We start from the raw sequence: 18,164 nt of genomic DNA, 5'->3' as shown, positions 1-18,164 counted from the left end.
TGATATTAGTGGTTTGATTGGGGTTTTTTTGTCTTCCCTGCCCCAGCACACATATAAACCTGGGATTAAGGGTGCTTGAGTATACCTGTGAAAGAGGGTAGAGGAGAGCATGCAGTTTGGGCATCTGGGCTTGGACCAAAGATGTCTTTGCCCATATAAGCCCAGTGCTGAAGTAGGGGACTGAACGTTTGGGGTTGGTGAAGCAGCATTTTCCAATTCCTTGTATGCGTGTTTTCTTCCATAATTGAAACAGAAAGCACCGATGATGATAAAATCGTCAGCTATCACTGGGAAGAACTGAAGGGTCCTTTGCGGGAGGAGAAGGTTTCTAGCGATACTGCCATATTGACACTGACCAACCTGGTACCCGGGAATTACACATTCAGGTAGGTTATACCTGGAAGAGTTGATCCTTTCTTATCCCTTAAGAGTAAAATATACGAGATTCCTGAGGTGTTAGTCTGTTTGGAAAAAAAAAACAACAAACAAACAAAAAACCACACAAAACGCAGCAGAGAGGGAACTTAATTTTGTGATGTGCTCTCTCCACTCCTAGGCTTCTAGGTAGTTTCATAGCTTCTGGCTTCAGAAGAGATAAGCCTGTCCAGCTACTTTTTATTCTTAAACTGTAGCACTAGTTTAAGGCAGTGGCAGAAGGGAACAAATGGTCTGCCAGCGCTACAAAATGTCTCTTGAAATGTCAAATCTAAACTGTTTGGGTAAAGGCTTAAGCAGAAATGCAGTCTTTAAATCCAGTTTTTTAAATGCAATATATTTGTCCCAGATAAGTGAATGAGGCCTAATGGTTTTATGCACATACCTGAGTAATAGTAGCCGATTTTACTTGCATGTGTATTCTGTGTTTTTCCTTTGGTCTGCATTTTGGTGTGATGCCCACACGCTGCATCAGCAGATCTATTTAAAATAAAATAAACCTGAGGATCTATAACTGAGCATTGTTTTCCTTTGAAGCAGTTGGTATATGAACTAATCAGATCAATATTCAGATCTAGATTTAGCAAAATACCAGTTCTGTTTTGTGGTAGTAGCCTACCTGAGGAGGCATACTGTGTTCAAGCTACGTGTGGATTAGTAATGAGCTTCTGTGTCCGTGTTAATGAGTGTCTTCTGTTGGGCGTCAGCGTTATATTCAGGGAGGGCTTTTCCATCACAACTGTGTGTGAAAGCTGGTGATCTTTCACTAGCACAGTTTTATTTTGGAACTAGTAGGTAGATCTCAAGTGAGAGATGGATGTGACTTGAATTTCTTGCATTGCTTTGAGGCTGATAATTGGGCGTTTCGGGGAAGTTTCTATTTGGAAAAAGCACAGTTGCCTCAAACTATAGGTGGGGTTTTTTTTTCACTCCTGAAAAAAATTACTATTCTGTCCTTGTGTCTTAAGTTTCTGACTCTTCTTTTGCATTCCAGGTAACTCCAGCCAGTGTTTTGTATTCAGCTTTCATAATCATGACTCTTCACTACTTTCACTTTTTTTTTTTTTCTCCCTTTTCAGTCTAACAGTAGTGGACTCAGACGGTGCCAGCAACTCCACCACTGCAAACCTGACTGTGAACAAAGCAGTGGATTATCCTCCAGTGGCAAATGCGGGCCCAAACCAAGTCATCACTCTGCCTCAGAACTCCATCACCCTCTACGGGAACCAGAGCACTGACGATCACAGCATTGTCAGCTACGAGTGGCTGCTCAGCCCAAACAGCAAAGGGAAGGTGATGGAGATGCAGGTCAGTGCAGGTCTCTGGTACTTAACCTGGATTACTCACTAGCTGGCTTTTTTTCTCTAATTAAACCATTTTTAACTGACTGTTAGCACACGTCTCTTACAATCCTACAGAGCAAGCATGTGATGATTAAATATATACTTAACCCTTATGAAAGTTGTGTTGGCTTAGTGACTGAGCTGGTGCACCAGTCTAGCCACATGTTTTCATTGGCATCCCGTTTCCTTTCTTGAGCAATGCAGTTTTAAATACTGCTGAAGAGGACTGAGAGACATAGGAACTTGTTGGCTTTGGATTCTGATGTCCCATACGACAGGTCTCAGCACAACTTGATCACAGCCGTGTATCTCACTTTAACCGATGTGGCTGCTAGGGGACTGTGTTCTTTCTGAGCTCAGTTGCTGACTTCTCAGAACATGGGTGATGGCTAAATCAATGGTGGTATAAATAGGGATGTTTAAGTGCTATCAGCAGGTGTGGAAGCCAGACTATGTGATCTTTTAGGTAACTATCAGTCAGGACGGCATTTAGATGCACAGGATAACTCATTCTGTCAGGTCATGCATTTCCTAAGCTGGACAAATGCAATGAGCTGGATCTTTTGAGTTGAACCCTGGAGTCTAAACTTTGCTGATACTGGCCAGACACTCCTCAGTCCTAAACAGTAAAAGCTGGAATTTGTTTCCATGTCATCATTTTTCTTCTAAATATTATTACTCCTGTCAAGTTTATGGAATAAGAAAGTCCACGAATTGGGTTCACAATGTGTATGATTTGCACAGTGCTCCCCAGAGGTTTTGCTCAAACTGCTAACTACTGAATCTCAAAAGATCTTAACACCTATATGGCATTACTGTTGTTACATTCCACAGCAGTGTCCTTGTTGCTGTGCATAAATGTAGCTCTAAGTGCATTGCATGCTTAAGTGGCACAGGCTTCTGGCCCTGTAGCAGGAGTTAGTAATAAGCCCCTCGAATCTGCTGATAATAGTTGTTTTAGAAGCAGAGTCTTCTGGTCTATCATCATCTACATAAGGATTCTTTTTAAAATCTGAATATGTTTTCTTAAAGGGCGTGAGGACACCAGTCTTACAGCTCTCTGCAATGCAAGAAGGTGATTACACTTACCAGCTAATAGTGACAGATTCTGCTGGGCACCAGTCCACTGCAGAGGTCACTGTGATAGTCCAGCCAGGTAAGCTGCCTTTAGCTGCTTTTGCCACTTCCATTCCAGGGGTTAGAGGTGAGCGTCAGTCTGCCAACAGATCGTTGTCAATTGTTGTCAATAGATCTTACGGTAGCTTGGTGCTGCTTTCAGAAAAAAAGCTGCTCTAATTTAGGACCATTCTTGGCTGGTGTATTGCTAGTAAATGAACAAAAGAAAGTTCCTAGGAATATTGCCTTTCTAGGCTGTTCTCTTATTTTATACAATGTAGTCTAATTGATGTTATCCCACCATAATGGCAGGATTTTATTTGTAAGCAGCTGTCTCTGCTCACGGTGCTAGGTTGTGTGACAGGAGCAGGAAAGGTGGAGTAGTACTTGGAGAAGGAGAGCAAAAATCAGAACTCCTAGATTTCATTCTCATTTTACTGCAGATGTGTGAATGAAACACTGGGCTGAACTTTTTAACTGCTTTCAGTGTCACTTTCTCAGAGTACAAGATTGAGATAGGGGGCAAGAAATATACTAGGGATCATGGAGAAAATTCTCAATACTGGGGTCTTAAGCTTCACCTTTTATGGCATGCATATGAAAAATATTGCATCCTTTTCCAGAGAACAATAAGCCGCCAAAGGCGGATGCTGGTCCAGATAAAGAATTAACTCTTCCTGTGGACAGCACCACTCTAGATGGCAGCAAGAGCACAGATGACCAGAAGATAGTCTCCTTTCTTTGGGAAAAAACACGGTGCGTATCATCTTCCAGACTGTTCTTATGCAAGTATCTGGGTCGTTCATTTAAACCAAGACACACCCACGCATACCTCCCTCATGTCAAATCCTGGTCACGTTGGGCCTGACAAGCTTTACCAGTGACTAGAATGAGACAAGGATTTATGTTTAGTTGGAGAGAGGTGGAGTTGTGTTTGAGCATTAGAAGTAGCTCTGCTTTCATCTCCAGGCCCGATTCCCATTCTCAGCATGGTTGTGGCTTGTAAAGGAGACCATGTTCGGTTCACAGCAGCGTAATGTGGTCTTGGTCTTATGAAGAGACTGACTCTTGTAATCAAACAACAGCAGGGCCTTCTAACTCGATGCTCTTGCAGTTTGTTTGAATGAGGTAGCATTCTTCTCTTCTCATTGTCATGCTTCCTTTCAGACTCTAGATTCCCTGAAGTGCTTTAGGGAATTCAGGAAAAAGCCTATGAGCAACTTGCAGTAGCTTTTTCTGTTTGCTAATGCGAATTCTGTGCAAAGCTCTTAGAAATGAAGGAACTATTTTTGCTCTATACCTTTTCTTAAAGAAATTGGCTTATTGTGCAGTTCATGAGCCAATTTTGCTGAAAGTACTACTTAAATGCTGGTATTGGTGCTCCTCTCATTTAAAAACAACCAAAACACTAAACCACTGGAAATGGTTTTGTTCTGATTGCTGCACTTATTCTTTTGATTATCTTGCTGTAACTGGAGAAAATAATTTTGCTTTTTATCATGGACTCTGTATTTCCAGGCAGCTGTCTGTTTGTGTCCCCATAAGCTCTGCGTGAGCCTTCTGTGTGTTTGTGTGAGTTTGGTGTGAGCCTAGCTCCTGTGGTCTGTGCAAAGTTTAAAGTGATCCTCTTGTGCTTTGGTTAGGGGCCCAGATGGTGTCAAGCTGGAGAATGCCAACAGCAGCATTGCCACTGTAAGAGGCCTTCAGGTTGGGACATACGAGTTTACTCTGACAGTTAAAGATGAGAGGAACTTGCAGAGCCAAAGCTCAGTTAACGTCATTGTCAAGGAAGGTACGTCCAGCCGTGAGCAGAGCTGGGTGAGGCACGGGTTGTCTCTGAGCAATTCAGCAAAACCTGTGTTCAGGGGCACAACAGGAGTAAGGAATGGGTGAAAATAACGTGGGTAGCACTGAAATGGCCTTAAGTCAGGGATTTACCCTTTTCTGGAGAAACAGTGTCTTCAGCTGAGTCCTGGGGTACGCAATTCCCCCTCTCTTCCCCCCGGGCTAGATAGATCTCTACTGTAACCCAGAAATCCCTAATGCAGTATTTTTTTGATTGGGCGTTATCAGATTTTTCTCCAACTGCTTTCTTCTCTGTTCGCTTAGAGATAAACAAGCCACCAGTTGCAAAGATTGCTGGTAATGTTGTCATCACCTTGCCCACAAATACAGCTGAGTTGGATGGATTGAAGTCCTCTGATGATAAGGGAATTGTCAGCTACTTGTGGACCCGGGATGAGGGGAGCCCTGCAGCTGGGGTGAGGTTTCTTGCGTTTAAATGGCAATTGCAGCATCACAAAAGTCAGTGCAAGGTAGCATTGACAGCTCCAGAGGAAATGTAAAGCTCATTGTTGCACCTTGTAGTGATATCCTTAAATATAATGATCTGTCATGCTAGTTTGATCCTTTGTTTGCTGATCCTTCCTTTTTTTTTTGCTCTGCCTTCCAGGAAGTCTTGAATAATTCAGACCATCATCCTGTCCTTCTCCTGTCCAATCTAGTAGAAGGGACGTACACATTCCACCTCAGAGTAACAGATGCCAAAGGAGAGAGTGATGTGGAAAGGACCACAGTGGAAGTCAAACCTGGTGAGTCTGTACCGGGTTTCGTGCTGTACCACGTAGTGCACTAGCAAGCCCTCTGTTTGTCTGGGTAAAGTGTACTGAGGTCAAAATGTGTAGTCTAGTCCAGCTCCAAACTGTAAAAGTCAAAAGTTTTGCTGGATGTGATGGTATTTTCATTTGGTTCATGGGGACTGGCTCTTGCTGCTTGCTGTTACCTGTGGAAGTCAGACTTTTATCCCTTCCTGCAGTGTGTTTCTGTAATGTGTTCAAAGCAGAAACATTCTGGAAAAATACTAGAAACCTAACTTGTACCCAGACGGTCAAATAGAAGTTATAAAGATTTTTATTACCTACATTCTCACTAGATCCTAGGAAAAACAACCTTGTGGAGATAATTCTGGATGTTAATGTCAGCCAGCTGACTGAGAGGCAGAAGGGTATGTTCATCCGACAAATTGGTGTTCTGCTGGGCGTCCTCGACTCGGACATTACTGTGCAGAAGATCCAGCCATACACTGAGCAAAGGTAGGGTCTGTCTGTGAGCGTACGTGGAGGGGGATTGCTTGAGGGTTTAGTAAACCAAGGGCTGTTTTCTCTTAGGAAGCAGAATGGACAACCAAAACACATGGGGATGTTGCTTAACATTGATATTCCTGCTCGCTTGGGTCAGAGGTGTGTTGCCAGGCAGGTCCTGGGTGTCCTCCCCTCTGGAGGTGGTCCAGTGTCCTCTGAAACCGTTTGCTGCTGCTAATGTCTTTGTCCTCCAAATCTGTAAAGTAAGAGCTAATCTTACTTGTTTTTGAAAATTGTGAAGACTGAGGGACGTTTTACACCAGCAGTTTATAACTGGAGAAATAACGTGGCTTGATAGAGGAGTGGTGTGGTGTGGTGAAATGCTGGTGCCCCACCAGAGGTGATGGTGTAGTGATCCCTGCATGCCAACTTTGTAGTTTCACATTAGCTTTACTGCCTACATGACTGCTTCAACTTAACGCAAAATAAAATGCTGAAAACCAATTTAAGTTTTTTGTTTGAAGAGATAAGGAAAACTTGGGTTTGACTGCTGTTTAGCTTAAAATAAACTACAGCTGGTCTCTTCTAAACAAGTGGAGGTTTGCTTATAGGCAGGGCTGTAGGCCAGGGTCGTGTTGCCTGCCTGGACAGTGTTGCTCAGCTCCAAGTACCAGCAAGTCACACAAGGGTTAGTTCAGCCCAGCTGGATCCTGGCCATGCTCCTTTGGCATGAAAGGACCAGATCAAGTTCAGCTTTCCGCTCTGTACAAATGGCTGGTCTGGGAAATTCACTGTTCTGCAGAAAACTTCAGCAACTGGCGCTATAGCGTTGTCACAGCAACTGCTGCACACAGCTCCGTACCAACAGCAGTCCATCGTTACTGTAGGTGTGTTTGAGGATGCCTGAACATGCATGTGAGTGGCATGGCAATGAGCTTATCAAGGGCAGAGTGGTAATCTGTTGAAATATGTGCAATATTGCACTTAATTTTTACTAGAAGTGGAGTAGTTTTAAGGTAGATAAAGCACTGAAAAAGCTTTAAGGGATATGATTGAAGTCATGCAGCAAATCAGCAATAAATCTGCAGTTATACTTTACACTTTCCTGAGTTCAGTAATGTATAGATTCCTTCGTGTCCATGTTGCCTGCTGTAGCAGTAAAATCAGAATTCATTGTCCATGCAAACCTAAGGAGCTCAGAACAGAAGAGCTAGCACTTTCAGTTGTAATGTACCTTTCCATCTCTGCCACGGCCAGGCCGGGTGCCACTGTTCCTCATGGAGTAAGGCAAGTCAGGGATTCTTGTAATTAATGTTTTGTCTGTTTATATGTTTGTTAACTAGACAGAAGAGTGGGCAGTGTTATAAAAGAGCAGAGATTATTTTCTGGCAGACGGCTTAAAGATCCCATTTTTGCCTCAACTATCAAAGTAACTTGTACTGTTTAAAAAACATCTTTTACCCCCAGCTGCTGTGTTGGTTTTTCCCCCCCCCCCCCATACTTTGAGGGCTTCATTAATATCCTGTTGACTCGTAGGTGGTGATAAATTACTCGCTGGTGGTAATAAATCTGAAACATCCATGCATCCTTCTGTGAATCTGAAGGATACACAGGGCTCTGCAAGGCTAGCAAGCCTAGGGGAGCAAGTTCTTCTATCATAAAGTTAATGCCATAAAAGATGCAGAATACAGTAATCCTCTACACCTGTGCTTTTTTCTGGCTATAACACTTCTTGCATTTAAACTAAGCTTTGCAAAAGACTCTGAACCTTCACTGTGTTCTCTGATGCGGGAGCTCCGTGCTGAGCGGTTAAATGAGCCCCAAGTCTGGCATGTAGTAAGGTCTTAGGATCCCACAGGGAAGGAGGGAGGAGACTGTGAAAATGGCAGGACCTTAAAGTATGGGGGTGTGCATGCTTAGCATGAAAATGCAAAGATGTGCTTGATGAGCAAACCATTAGCAAACTCAAGAACAGTCCAGCCCTAGCATTGAAAATATGGGTGGATCAGATGTTCTGAAGGGTTTTCTACTGTGTGACCAGGTCCGTTACTGCTTTCAAGATGGAACCAGATATCTAGTCCCCAAATAAATTTGGGATTCTGAATAAGCCTCTCTAATGGCAGACTGGGGAGAATGGTTCTCTACCTGATGTTTGGAGAAGCAACAGATAATAATTTTTGTCTGACTTGCAGCACGAAGATGGTGTTTTTTGTACAGAACCAGCCTCCCCATCAGATATTCAAAGGACGAGAGGTGGCCTGGACGTTAAAAAATGAACTACGGAAACAACAGTCAGACTTCCTCATCTTCCGGGCATTAGAAATTAACACAGTCAGTAAGTAAGAGTTTACAATAAGTAAGTACAAAAACTGTGGTACATGCTAACATCTTTTCCCTTTTCAGATGCCTGCCAGAATAAGGACTTTCACATGTGCTAAAAACACCTGCGTGTACACACACATACACTCACTCCAGTAGCTTTCCTAAGTTAGGAAATGAGAAACACAAAAATAAGTCTGTTAGACTATACATTAATCAGTTATTTACCAATTGATTCTGTCTATTTGCTGTTCAACCGCTTATAAATGGTTACCTGTAATGTTGCTAGGAAGATAAGAATTGACAAAATCAAAAGCAGATACATACTTGCAAAACGAAAATATAATGTTAATGAAAGACAGCCAATGAAATGTGTGTCATACTGAAAACAATAAAACTGCAGATCTTGGTAGCTGTGAATAGTCATTTCCTCTGCAGCACATAACCTCACTCTAAAGGAAATGTTTCCCTTCTATCTTTTATTTTACAACTTTATATTAGCACTGTTTTTCTTTTACGAACTCCATCCTGTGTGGATCATTGGCTGATCAGTAGATATTTTAAACTAGAATTATGTAAAGTAATTATTTTCATGGCTTCTTGATCTTATGATTTCATGGCCTTCAGAAGCCACTTTTCAGTTGTTTGGTCCCTTTTAAAGGATCTACTTGTTTCTTGTCTGTCTCACAGGCTGGGTTTGAATTTGAAAATCAAAACCTTTTTTTAAAAACATGTGCTTAACACACAGACAAATTCCGTAACTTTGATGTCAAAGTCATGATTTATTAGGTAGAATTTTCTTAGCATGTTATGTGTGTTATATTAGCAAAGTGGAAATTTTGAGTTTGGCATGAGGCCTGGGTGCTTATGCTTGCACTTCTTGCTGCTTGCAATTATGGCTAAGCTACGAATGAACTACAGAGCAACTAGATTCAAGTTAGAGCCTACAGGGTTGGCTGTTTTGAACTATATTGTGTGTGTATATATATATTTATATATATATATATAAAACTATATTTTTGCCTCATGTGCAAGTCATTTAGTTCACCTGGCTGTTTTTTTTTGGTCCCTAGCATGTCAGCTGAACTGCTCTGAGCATGGACGCTGTGACTCCTTCACCAAGCGTTGCATCTGTGATCCCTTCTGGATGGAGAACTTCATCAGGGTGCAGATGGGGGATGGCGAAAGCAACTGTGGTACGTGCAGCCTCCCTGGGATTGTTTGTTTGGAAAGCAAACAGTGTTTGAAACCCAGGGTAGGCAGAGTAACAGGTACCTGCTTTCTCCCGGTATCTCTGACTTGAAGCTCACACGAGGAGATAGTCCCTGCCCTGGTCTCACTACACGTACCTTCTAGGCAGGTGGTATTTGATGGGGAAGCAACTCCTCTTTAGATCCTTTTGGTGAACACTCACTAAGTGTTGAGTCCGTTTGTAATGTATAAATGCCACCTCTTTTCTGTCGTGCCCCTACAGAGGCTTTCCTGCCACAGGAAAGCAAATTGTATAAATTGGCACACACTGAAAAATGCCCTTGTGCGGCGAGTCCGCACGCTGGATCTCAAGCCTCTGGCTTCCGTAGGTGAGTTAGCGGTACTGTCAGTGATGGCTGCGAGCCTCTGATTCTGCAGAGAGGGTCAGGCCTTTCTCTTTCTTTCCCAACAATAGTCATCTAAAGCGCACACTGTCAACTGTATGAGGTGCCAAAACATCTTTATCTCTGGGGTGTTTTGCTTTCAGAGTGGAGTGTGCTGTATGTGATCATTGCATCTTTCGTCATTGTGGTTGCCTTTGGAATCTTATCCTGGATGGTGATCTGCTGTTGCAAGAGGTGGGACTGAGGCCATAACCCCCACTGTATCAGTGCTTCAGAGCCAAGTAGCTGCTTTAAGAGGTGAAAGATAAACCCGTTGTCCCAGCAGGTCATCTGCTTAGCCCTGGGATGTTAGTGTTTGTCACTTAGTGTTTCAGGTGAAACATTGAAGTCGTAGAACTTTGGGTTCAGTTAAGAAGCAAGATTTGGATTAACCTATAAAAGTGCAACTAAAGCAATGCTTTTAATGTTTTGCTTTATGATATGAACATAATCTGAAATAAGCAAGTACTCTAGCTTTGAAGATCAGAGTTGTTTTTTCTTCTGGCTTCTTTAGAAAGGACCTGCCTCTTAATTCCTTTTCTTCCCCTTTAGACGAAAAGGAAAATCCAAAAGAAAAAGCAAATACAAGATTTTGGATGCAACGGATCAAGAAAGCCTGGAGTTAAAACCAAATCCCAAAGCAGGTAAAACATGAGAGGGAAGAGCTCATATTTCCAGAATGCTGACTAAAGAACAGTCTTCCTCAGTGGACTTAAAATCACAGAGTGAAACAAACATGATAGTAGGCACTGACAGAAAAGTCTCAGAAGATCTAAGAGCTTGTTTCAGGTCTGTGTGCAGGGTATTTAGTAACTTAGATCTAGAGGTTTAGAAACTGGGGCTGGAACTGGCCTGGGCCTGATGTCTCCACCTTGTATCACAGTAGTAGTAAGTGGATGTATGTAAGCTGGGCAGGTTTGCCTGATCCAGGAAGCCCAAAACTGGGTCTTGACTAAACTTCTCTTGTTCTGAAGTTTTCTGCTGGGTTCTGGTAGCTTGCTGCTTGCCATTATGCAATTCCTTGCCCGTGCTTTGCAGCAAAGCATGAACTCAGTGTCACTAAGCGTCTCACTAAACTGATTGACTTTGGCCAGTAAGCAAAGGGACATCTGAAAGCAACCTGAAAATACTCACGGACTGGAGAGAGTGATGTTTATTTCCGCCCCCCTACTCTCCCACCCCAAATGACTTGTTCATAAATTTATTCATTCTTGCCCTTGTGAGCATCAGGCTCGAAGTTTCATGTTTTAGCTAATGCTCTAATTTCTCCAGGAAGTAGACACCTTAGGAGGGGGACCCATGAAGTCCTCTGTGCTCCGTGTGGCTACAAGCCTGTTGGCTTGTTCCAGAAAGGCAATCATTTGTCTTCAGTGTTCTTAGCCAGCATTTTCCTGCCCGCATTGCTGTCCTCGAGAGTGCTTGTCAGGTGTTTTGCAAAGATCATTGGGTTATTTCAGGCAGGAGCATTTTTGCTGCGATTGTATCAGATACCTGACCCGAGCTGTGGTCACCTGCTGACTGTCCAGGAAAGGAGGGAAATGTGGGAAAGTACGTGCAAAGCACAGCCCCGCCGAATGCTGGGGAGCACTTCAGCCGCTGAAATACGTGTCTGAAATGAGTGTGCATCCTGGTTTTGTTTAGAGGAGGAGTTATTTTAACTGTGCATGGAGAACAGTCCCTGATCCTTGTTTGCTAGTGGAAGATAACTGCTCATCCTAGTATTATCCCATTTAATGGTTTTCCAGCAAAGTGAACAGGGCCCAGCAGCAGCATTGGAGGGCCTTGCAGCGACAGAGCTAATCAGGCGATTCCCCCGAGAACTGGGCTGTCCCAACTGCACAAGTACGGATACCCTTGAAGAAAAACTGGATGTTTTCTCCTCCCTCAGCACCCAACTCTGCTTTAATCTGGCCATCTGTCACCTCGCACAGAAGAGCCCCACTCTTAAATAAAGGGCTCATTGTTCTGCAGTCTAGCAAATGTGCCTCAACCATTTGCTGTCTGGTAACTAAACTCATCGTGCTTCTTCTGAGGCTGGCTGCTGACTAAAGTCTTTTTTTCCCTGCTAGATATGTCCAGGGAGCATTCTGCTAACAGAGGAAATGTTGCATTTCTCCATTAAGGCAAAGCTAAATTTAAATATTTCCTCTGCTGACAATATCAGTAAAAGTCTCTCTCCTGTCCTTGCACATTAATCTAAATTCAGCCCGCTAATTTATCGCTCTTCCTTTGCAGGCAAGAGAAGCAGAGATGAGAGTAGGGAGAGTAGTAAGTGCGGTGATCTCTCACCCACCTGCGTATTCTCTTTACTATAGCCGTTAAGCCCTCAGAGTTTTTTAGGCAGTGCCCCGAGCAAGGTCAGGGAGACAAAGCTCCCACGTGTACTCACAGCCCCTTCTGGTAACATAGTTTTGCTTTCCTACCTGTTTGTTGTGCTTTGCACTATCTTGAAGAGTCGTCGTGACCTCTGTCACAATCTGAAACAGGATCGCTTTGGCATTTGAGGGAATAAGTGACACACACAGGAAAGTCTGATTAGGCTGCTCCTTCGACATGACAGGAAAAGGAGACTTAGAGGGAATGGAGTAAGGCGAGGTTGTTGACCAGTATGAAAAGTATTTTTAACCTGGGAATCTCTCTCCTTCAAAGGCAGCAGACAGAAAGCCCAGGTCCTCAACACTAGTCTGATGCATTCAGAGTCTGAACTGGACAGCGATGAAGCAATCTTCACGTGGCCTGACCGTGAAAAAGGGAAGCTGCTCCGTAGCCAGAACGGCTCCTTGCGCAATGGACAAGTGATGCTCAAACCCAAGAACCAGAGGGAGGAAATTCTATAGCTGCCCTCAGGCGGCCGTGTGCTGGAGTTCAGTGGGAAAGGCCACTCCCATCCCTATCCTACAAGGGCCTTCGGAGGCCAGTTTGATTAGGACAACGCTGCTAACTCATTTCACAGAAAATAACTTTGTTTTTGTGGGTTTCTTTTCATTCAGTTAAAACTGGTTGTACTTGAATTTGAACTTCAAGGGAAATCAAAGGGAGGAGAAGGCAACTGTGAACCCTGGGCAAAGCGTCGGAAAAGGACAGAGCCGGCATCTGGAGAGCAGGAGAGAACCACTTGGAGCAACTGTGAATGTACAGGACCCTCCTAGCCCACCCCAGACTGCAGTGGAGGAAACACCCATGGACTTGCAGCTCAATTGCCTTGGGAGCTCCTCGGAGAAGGAAGGTCAAGACTGTGCTCAGGGCCCCCTTCAGGCTCCAGTAGCCTACCACAGGCTACTTTTGCTGTCCAGCAGCTTTCTTCTCTCTTACTCCCACCTTCCCTAATGGTTTAAGCACTATTTTAATTTAGACTTGTCCTTTCACATGCACTTGGCTGCTTTTGGAGTGTAGAGGAGAGGAAATCTAAACACTATGGGCACGCTTCATCAGCTTGCAGGTAGGAGAGGGTTTTGTAGCTGTTGTAAATTACTATCAGGCTGCTCTTGTTTGGGAGTGTTGATGACAAGGTGCCTGTTCAGATGTGGAAAGCTGACCTGCCTGTGGTAACCGGCTGGGGCTAGGAGACCCCCTCCTGCAGCAAGCTGTTCTGGGTACCAGAGCTGGGAGGGGACACCCACCTTTGGTACCTGTCTAATGTCTGGCTTAATTCCAAAGCTGTGAGATGTTGTTCAGTGGCCCCAGCACCTTCTGTTGGTCACTAAGCCGTCCGTGAGTCTGGACGTTAACCATATCTCGGCTACAAAACACTATGTATAGTGGGGTTTGGTTTGGTTATTTGTTGGTTTGTTTTGGGTTTTTTTTTCCTTAAAATTTGCACAGCCCAGGCAAATGGGGGTTGCTATCTTCAGTTCCCAGCAGCCGGCTGCTGCTTCTTCTGGCTTGCAGCTTAGCGGCCTCATGTTGTTACGGCTGAAGAGCGCTGCGTGCTCCTGACGCGGCGTGAAGCATGCACTTGGTGTCCTTTAGTAGGTGGAAAAGGGAACTGCTGTTACCCGAGGGCATCGTGTGGGCAGTGCCAGCAGCAAGCAGCTGCGTGTCTGCTGCCTGCGCGCTGGGAGGCAGGTGTGTGGCAGGCCGACCCTGTACCTGCTCCTTCATCTCACTGTGCTGCTTGCAGCAGTTGCACCCCTGTCCTCGAGCAAAAATCAGCTTCTTGCCGGCATGAAGGATGCCACTGCTCCTCTGTGGATGGATGAGCAGTTTATTGCCTTTCTTTGTGTTTAATTTAAAAAAACTGGAAACTTGTTTCATTGGCGCTTTTATTTTTTTGAGCTATGAAAGCCAAAAGGCTTTAACTTCCTTGGTTGTATTTATATTGCTGCACTACTGATTTGTGTTGAGCTAGATGAAGATTAAACACTATTGAATGCGAGGGAATGTTCCCTCGCTGAATGTAGTCATGGCTGCTGCTAAGTTTATTTGTCTGGGCAATCGGCTGTCCTCCTCGGGCACCAGCACCGGGGCTGGCTGCTCTCCCGAGTACGGAGGCATTAGCCTCCTGCCCTCCCAACTCCTCCTCGCTTGCCTGCGTCATGGCACGGGCCACCCTCTGCCTTGTCTGTTGGTGTTCTGAGCTTCTTCTTTCTTCTCCTTCCCGGGCTGCTCCTGCACCCGCTCTCCCAACAGCTCCTTCCCTCCGAGCCCGCCTGGGACCACACACGGGGACAGCTGACACTGGGATGCTCCCAGTGCTGGGAGCTGTGTTGTGGCTGGACATGTAACTCCTGGGCGATGCCATGCCACCCTCTGCTGTGTTTCGGTACGTTTGGCTGTAAGCGGAACAAACGATGAGAAAAGGAGGTTTTGGAGCTGCAGGGATTGACCAGATGTGGTCCTGAGGGTGTGCCTGAAAGCAGTCTGGGCTGTTCAGGGAGAGCTGTACTCTCACCGATCCTGGTCCTTGGGGCTTGTGTTTTTTGAGCCTCTTGCTCTTTCCCGTCCCGGGGAAGTTGCCCCTGTGGTGGATCAGGGCTGGGTGCGATGGTTCATCCCTCGGGTGTTGCTGCAGAGATCAGCACCCCTCACAGAGAGGCAGAGTGCGCTTTGAAGCCAGCCTGGCTTCTGGCTACGGGAGAGGGAATTAAAAACCACGCAGCTGCTCCCACCACCACCTCTGTTTAGCTGAGGTTATTTTCTTCATCCTTATATTTCACTGTGGGGTAACAAACACTTGGGCTGGGGTGTTGTCGTCAGCTGGCAGCACTGCCCGCCAAGGCTGGGTTTTGCGGGGGGCTGTGGTGTTCCCCCTGTGCCGAGCGGCTGGGTTGGGAGGGTTTCTCGCTCGTTAGTCATTTGTCATCACCGAGTGCAGGTTTGTGACAGAGCGTGGCGCGAGCTTCCGTTAGTTTTCTGGCTCCCATTAGTATTCCCTGGCTGTGCAGCTCCTCGTGTTAACCCTCGGTGCCGCTGAGCCCTCGCCGGGCTGCAAGAAACCGGGACACGCAGCAACTGCACCCCGGCCTCGCGGGAGCACGAGGGCCTGCGAGGCTGGGGGAGGCGAGGAGACCCTCCCAGGCCAGAGGAGGTACCTTTTGGCCCAGTGTAGGAGCCCCCTGACCCATGGGACGGGGCAGGCTCTCTGCTTTAGCGCACCCTTAATGCAGAGCTCTCCCGCGGTGTGCGCACACGGAGCAAAGGCGGTGTTTGGAAATCCCTTGCCACCCTCTGCTCCTCCCCTGTGGCATCGCTAATGTCGCTGCTGGTTTGTTGCCTGAGCACCGTGAGCGGGGCTGACCTTGCTCCGGCAGGTTTCTGCATTGCTATGCATTATGATTTCACAATTAGAGACACTGGCTACAAGTTACCCAGGTGTGGGAGTTAAAAGCTGAGACATCTGTTAGATGAACCATCAGCTTCACTTGATTTTTGTCGTCTTTAACATATTCGAACACTGGTTAAGATGTTTGAGGCAAATGTTGCATTCTAGTTTTAAAATAGTTTGCTCTGAAATGTTTTCTTCATTCTTCTGTGTAGCGGGGGCTGCCCAACCTGTTTGAACTTTTGGTTTAACAATGTTTGTTGATTGCAGTGTTACTTGGATCAAGACTAAAAGTAATTTTTTTAAACAAAATGTTTCTTGCAAATAAACAGGGAAGATGTTTTGCTGCTGCTCAGCTTGCTTCTTTCTCCAGTTTCAGGTGTGGGATGGTTCCTACCAGGACCGCCGTGCTTTTTGCGTAAGAACTGGAAGTGCTCCCTCGTTCTTCTTCCCTGGTGCCCGGCAGCGGGGTCTCGGTGGGCGCTGCTGGGACAGGGACCACCTTCGCTCCAGCCGCTGTAGCGTGCGGTGGGGCTCTGCTGCCAGCGCAGCTCACGGGGCTGCCAAGAGCTTTCTTGACAGTCGGCCAAGTCCGCTCCTCGCTCGGCGACCAGTGCAGCAACCTCGACATGTGGGAGGCTGTGCTGTGCGTAGGGAGCAGGAGCTGCCGAGCCTCGTGCTACGGGCCTTGCGCTTGCGTTTTGACCCCTGGTTTGTTTGTAGACTCCTGCTTTAGCACAGCCATAATTAGCCTCTCCTGTTTGAAGTGAACTTTCAGCCGAAGCCCCCAGCAGCTCTTGCCCCTGCTGTCCTGCAGCCTCGCGCTGTCCCTGACAGCCAAGGCAGGGCTGGTTTCACTGGAAAGCAGAACGGCAGCAGCGGTGGGGCTCCAGCTGCACCCAGACCTGGGGTAAAACTGTACCTCCTGCTGCAGCAGAGGAACGTTTGTTAATTAGTGGAGTCCTTGAAGGAGATGAAGGCGGCCACCCAGCTGTCGCTGTGGCTGGCTGCTATAGGGAACATGGTTTAGCACCACGGCAGCCAGAAGGGACCTGGTGGCACCGTGGGACACGGGATTTTTCAGAGGGGAGGAAGAGACTCGCCTTCAGAGCTGCCCGGCTGCCCGTGCGCAGCCCACGTGGTCCGCGGGTTGTGCCGGAGCCGCTGGAGTTCACGCTGCTCAATGTCACCTAAGGACGTGAGAAGCCAAAGCTGCTGGGCTCCCCAGCCCGCTGCCTCTGCCCACGAGCGCAGCAGCAGCTGCATTCAAAATAAAGCCGTCCCACCCCTCCCTGCGCATCAAACAGCACGCGATGCCGTAGCACCCCTCCACCTGGGTTCAGGGCAGCTGTAGCCCCACTGTCCCACAGTGGGAACCTGGCTGGGAGCAGCCCTTGTCTCTGGGAATCCGAAGCAGAAGGCTCCTGCCTGCCACCTCTCCGCCATCCGTGCTCAGCTGGGTCCCTTCCCCTTGTGTTCGTGCTCTTTGTGCTGTGTCGCCCAGCTCTGCTCTTTTTTGCTGCCTCCTGCTCGCTCGGTGTCCCTGCGGGAAGCTCTCCGAAGGGCTGCCCTTTCCCGGCTGCTCCCAGCCAGCTGCCTTCGCTGGCTGCTCAGCACCACTTCGTAGGTGCTGGCTCCTTGCAGAGGAGCGAGAGGAAATGCGGTGAGGGACAGAGGTGGTGGCTGTGGGCAAGGGAGCCCCGTGTCCCCCCGGCTGTGGGCTCTCGGGGCTCAGCTGCTGCCGGGGAAAGCTTGCACCAGCCCCAGGGCAGCAGAGGGAGAGAGACGGGGTTCTCATGGCCCCGAGGGCAAAGAACTGCCTCCAGCAGCTTCTGGTCTGCGTCACCTCCCCAGAGAGGCTGTGGGTCCATTCTGGAGCCTCAGAGCAACCCCAAGCTGCTCCTTATTTGAGCCTCAGCCTGAGAAACAGGTTTGCGTTACAGGAGTTACATGGCTCAGGAAACCGAGGCAGCGGTGGCGGCGGGCAGGGCAGCAGCTCAAGGGTCCTGCCCACCGCTGCCACTGTCCCGGCTTTTTGGTGGTTCAGCAGCTGGGGGAAGCCCCGAGGCCCCTCAAGTCGCGTGGATGCAGCCACCGGCACCGTGATGCTGCAGGCAGCTGAAGCCATGGCCAAGGGATGCCTGTTGGACCATGACCAAGCCGGGGAGCTCGATGTGGCTGCAAATACAGCCCCGAGCTGCCTGGCTCCGCTTGTCCTTCCCTAAGCTGTGCCGGTTGCTGGGAGAAGTTAAAAAGGTGAAAAAAAAAAAAAAAAAAAAAAAAAAAAAAAAGGCTCTTTCTGGAGCTGGAGGGGTTTTCTCTCCCCACAGGCATTCTCACCCCTCTGCTTGCGCTGTCCTTGCTCTGACCACGTGGATCTGGCGCTGCTCACTGGTGCCTTCTGTCATTAGGATTCCCTGAACTGCTGCTGCTTTACCTCTTCCAGCCCGGCTCCGGGTGGCCGTGCTGGCAGGAG

At 47.1% G+C, this 18,164-nt stretch overlaps 1 protein-coding gene across 3 annotated transcripts in view; it reads left to right on the top strand.

Moving 5' to 3' along the window:
* Window positions 1–14,326, top strand: part of KIAA0319L (KIAA0319 like) — a 34,368-nt gene extending 20,042 nt beyond the window's left edge. For 2 of the 3 annotated variants that reach the window (XM_056331000.1, XM_056331002.1), the window contains 13 exons: window positions 254–386; window positions 1,515–1,743; window positions 2,811–2,934; window positions 3,518–3,650; window positions 4,538–4,686; window positions 5,004–5,155; window positions 5,347–5,485; window positions 5,827–5,986; window positions 8,167–8,309; window positions 9,367–9,489; window positions 10,032–10,122; window positions 10,480–10,571; window positions 12,577–14,326. In XM_056331000.1, coding sequence (XP_056186975.1) covers window positions 254–386; window positions 1,515–1,743; window positions 2,811–2,934; window positions 3,518–3,650; window positions 4,538–4,686; window positions 5,004–5,155; window positions 5,347–5,485; window positions 5,827–5,986; window positions 8,167–8,309; window positions 9,367–9,489; window positions 10,032–10,122; window positions 10,480–10,571; window positions 12,577–12,764 — 1,856 coding nt within the window. In that variant the 3' untranslated portion in view covers window positions 12,765–14,326. The remainder of the gene's footprint in view (window positions 1–253; window positions 387–1,514; window positions 1,744–2,810; window positions 2,935–3,517; window positions 3,651–4,537; window positions 4,687–5,003; window positions 5,156–5,346; window positions 5,486–5,826; window positions 5,987–8,166; window positions 8,310–9,366; window positions 9,490–10,031; window positions 10,123–10,479; window positions 10,572–12,576) is intronic. The other variant, XM_056331001.1, reaches the window with a different exon arrangement.
* Window positions 14,327–18,164: the final 3,838 nt, after the last annotated feature.

This window comes from Falco biarmicus, chromosome 3 (genome assembly GCF_023638135.1).
Source record: "Falco biarmicus isolate bFalBia1 chromosome 3, bFalBia1.pri, whole genome shotgun sequence".
Taxonomy (NCBI): domain Eukaryota; kingdom Metazoa; phylum Chordata; class Aves; order Falconiformes; family Falconidae; genus Falco; species Falco biarmicus.
The sequence above is the reverse complement of the archived record's forward strand: the minus strand, read 5'-3'. Positions and strand labels throughout refer to the sequence as shown.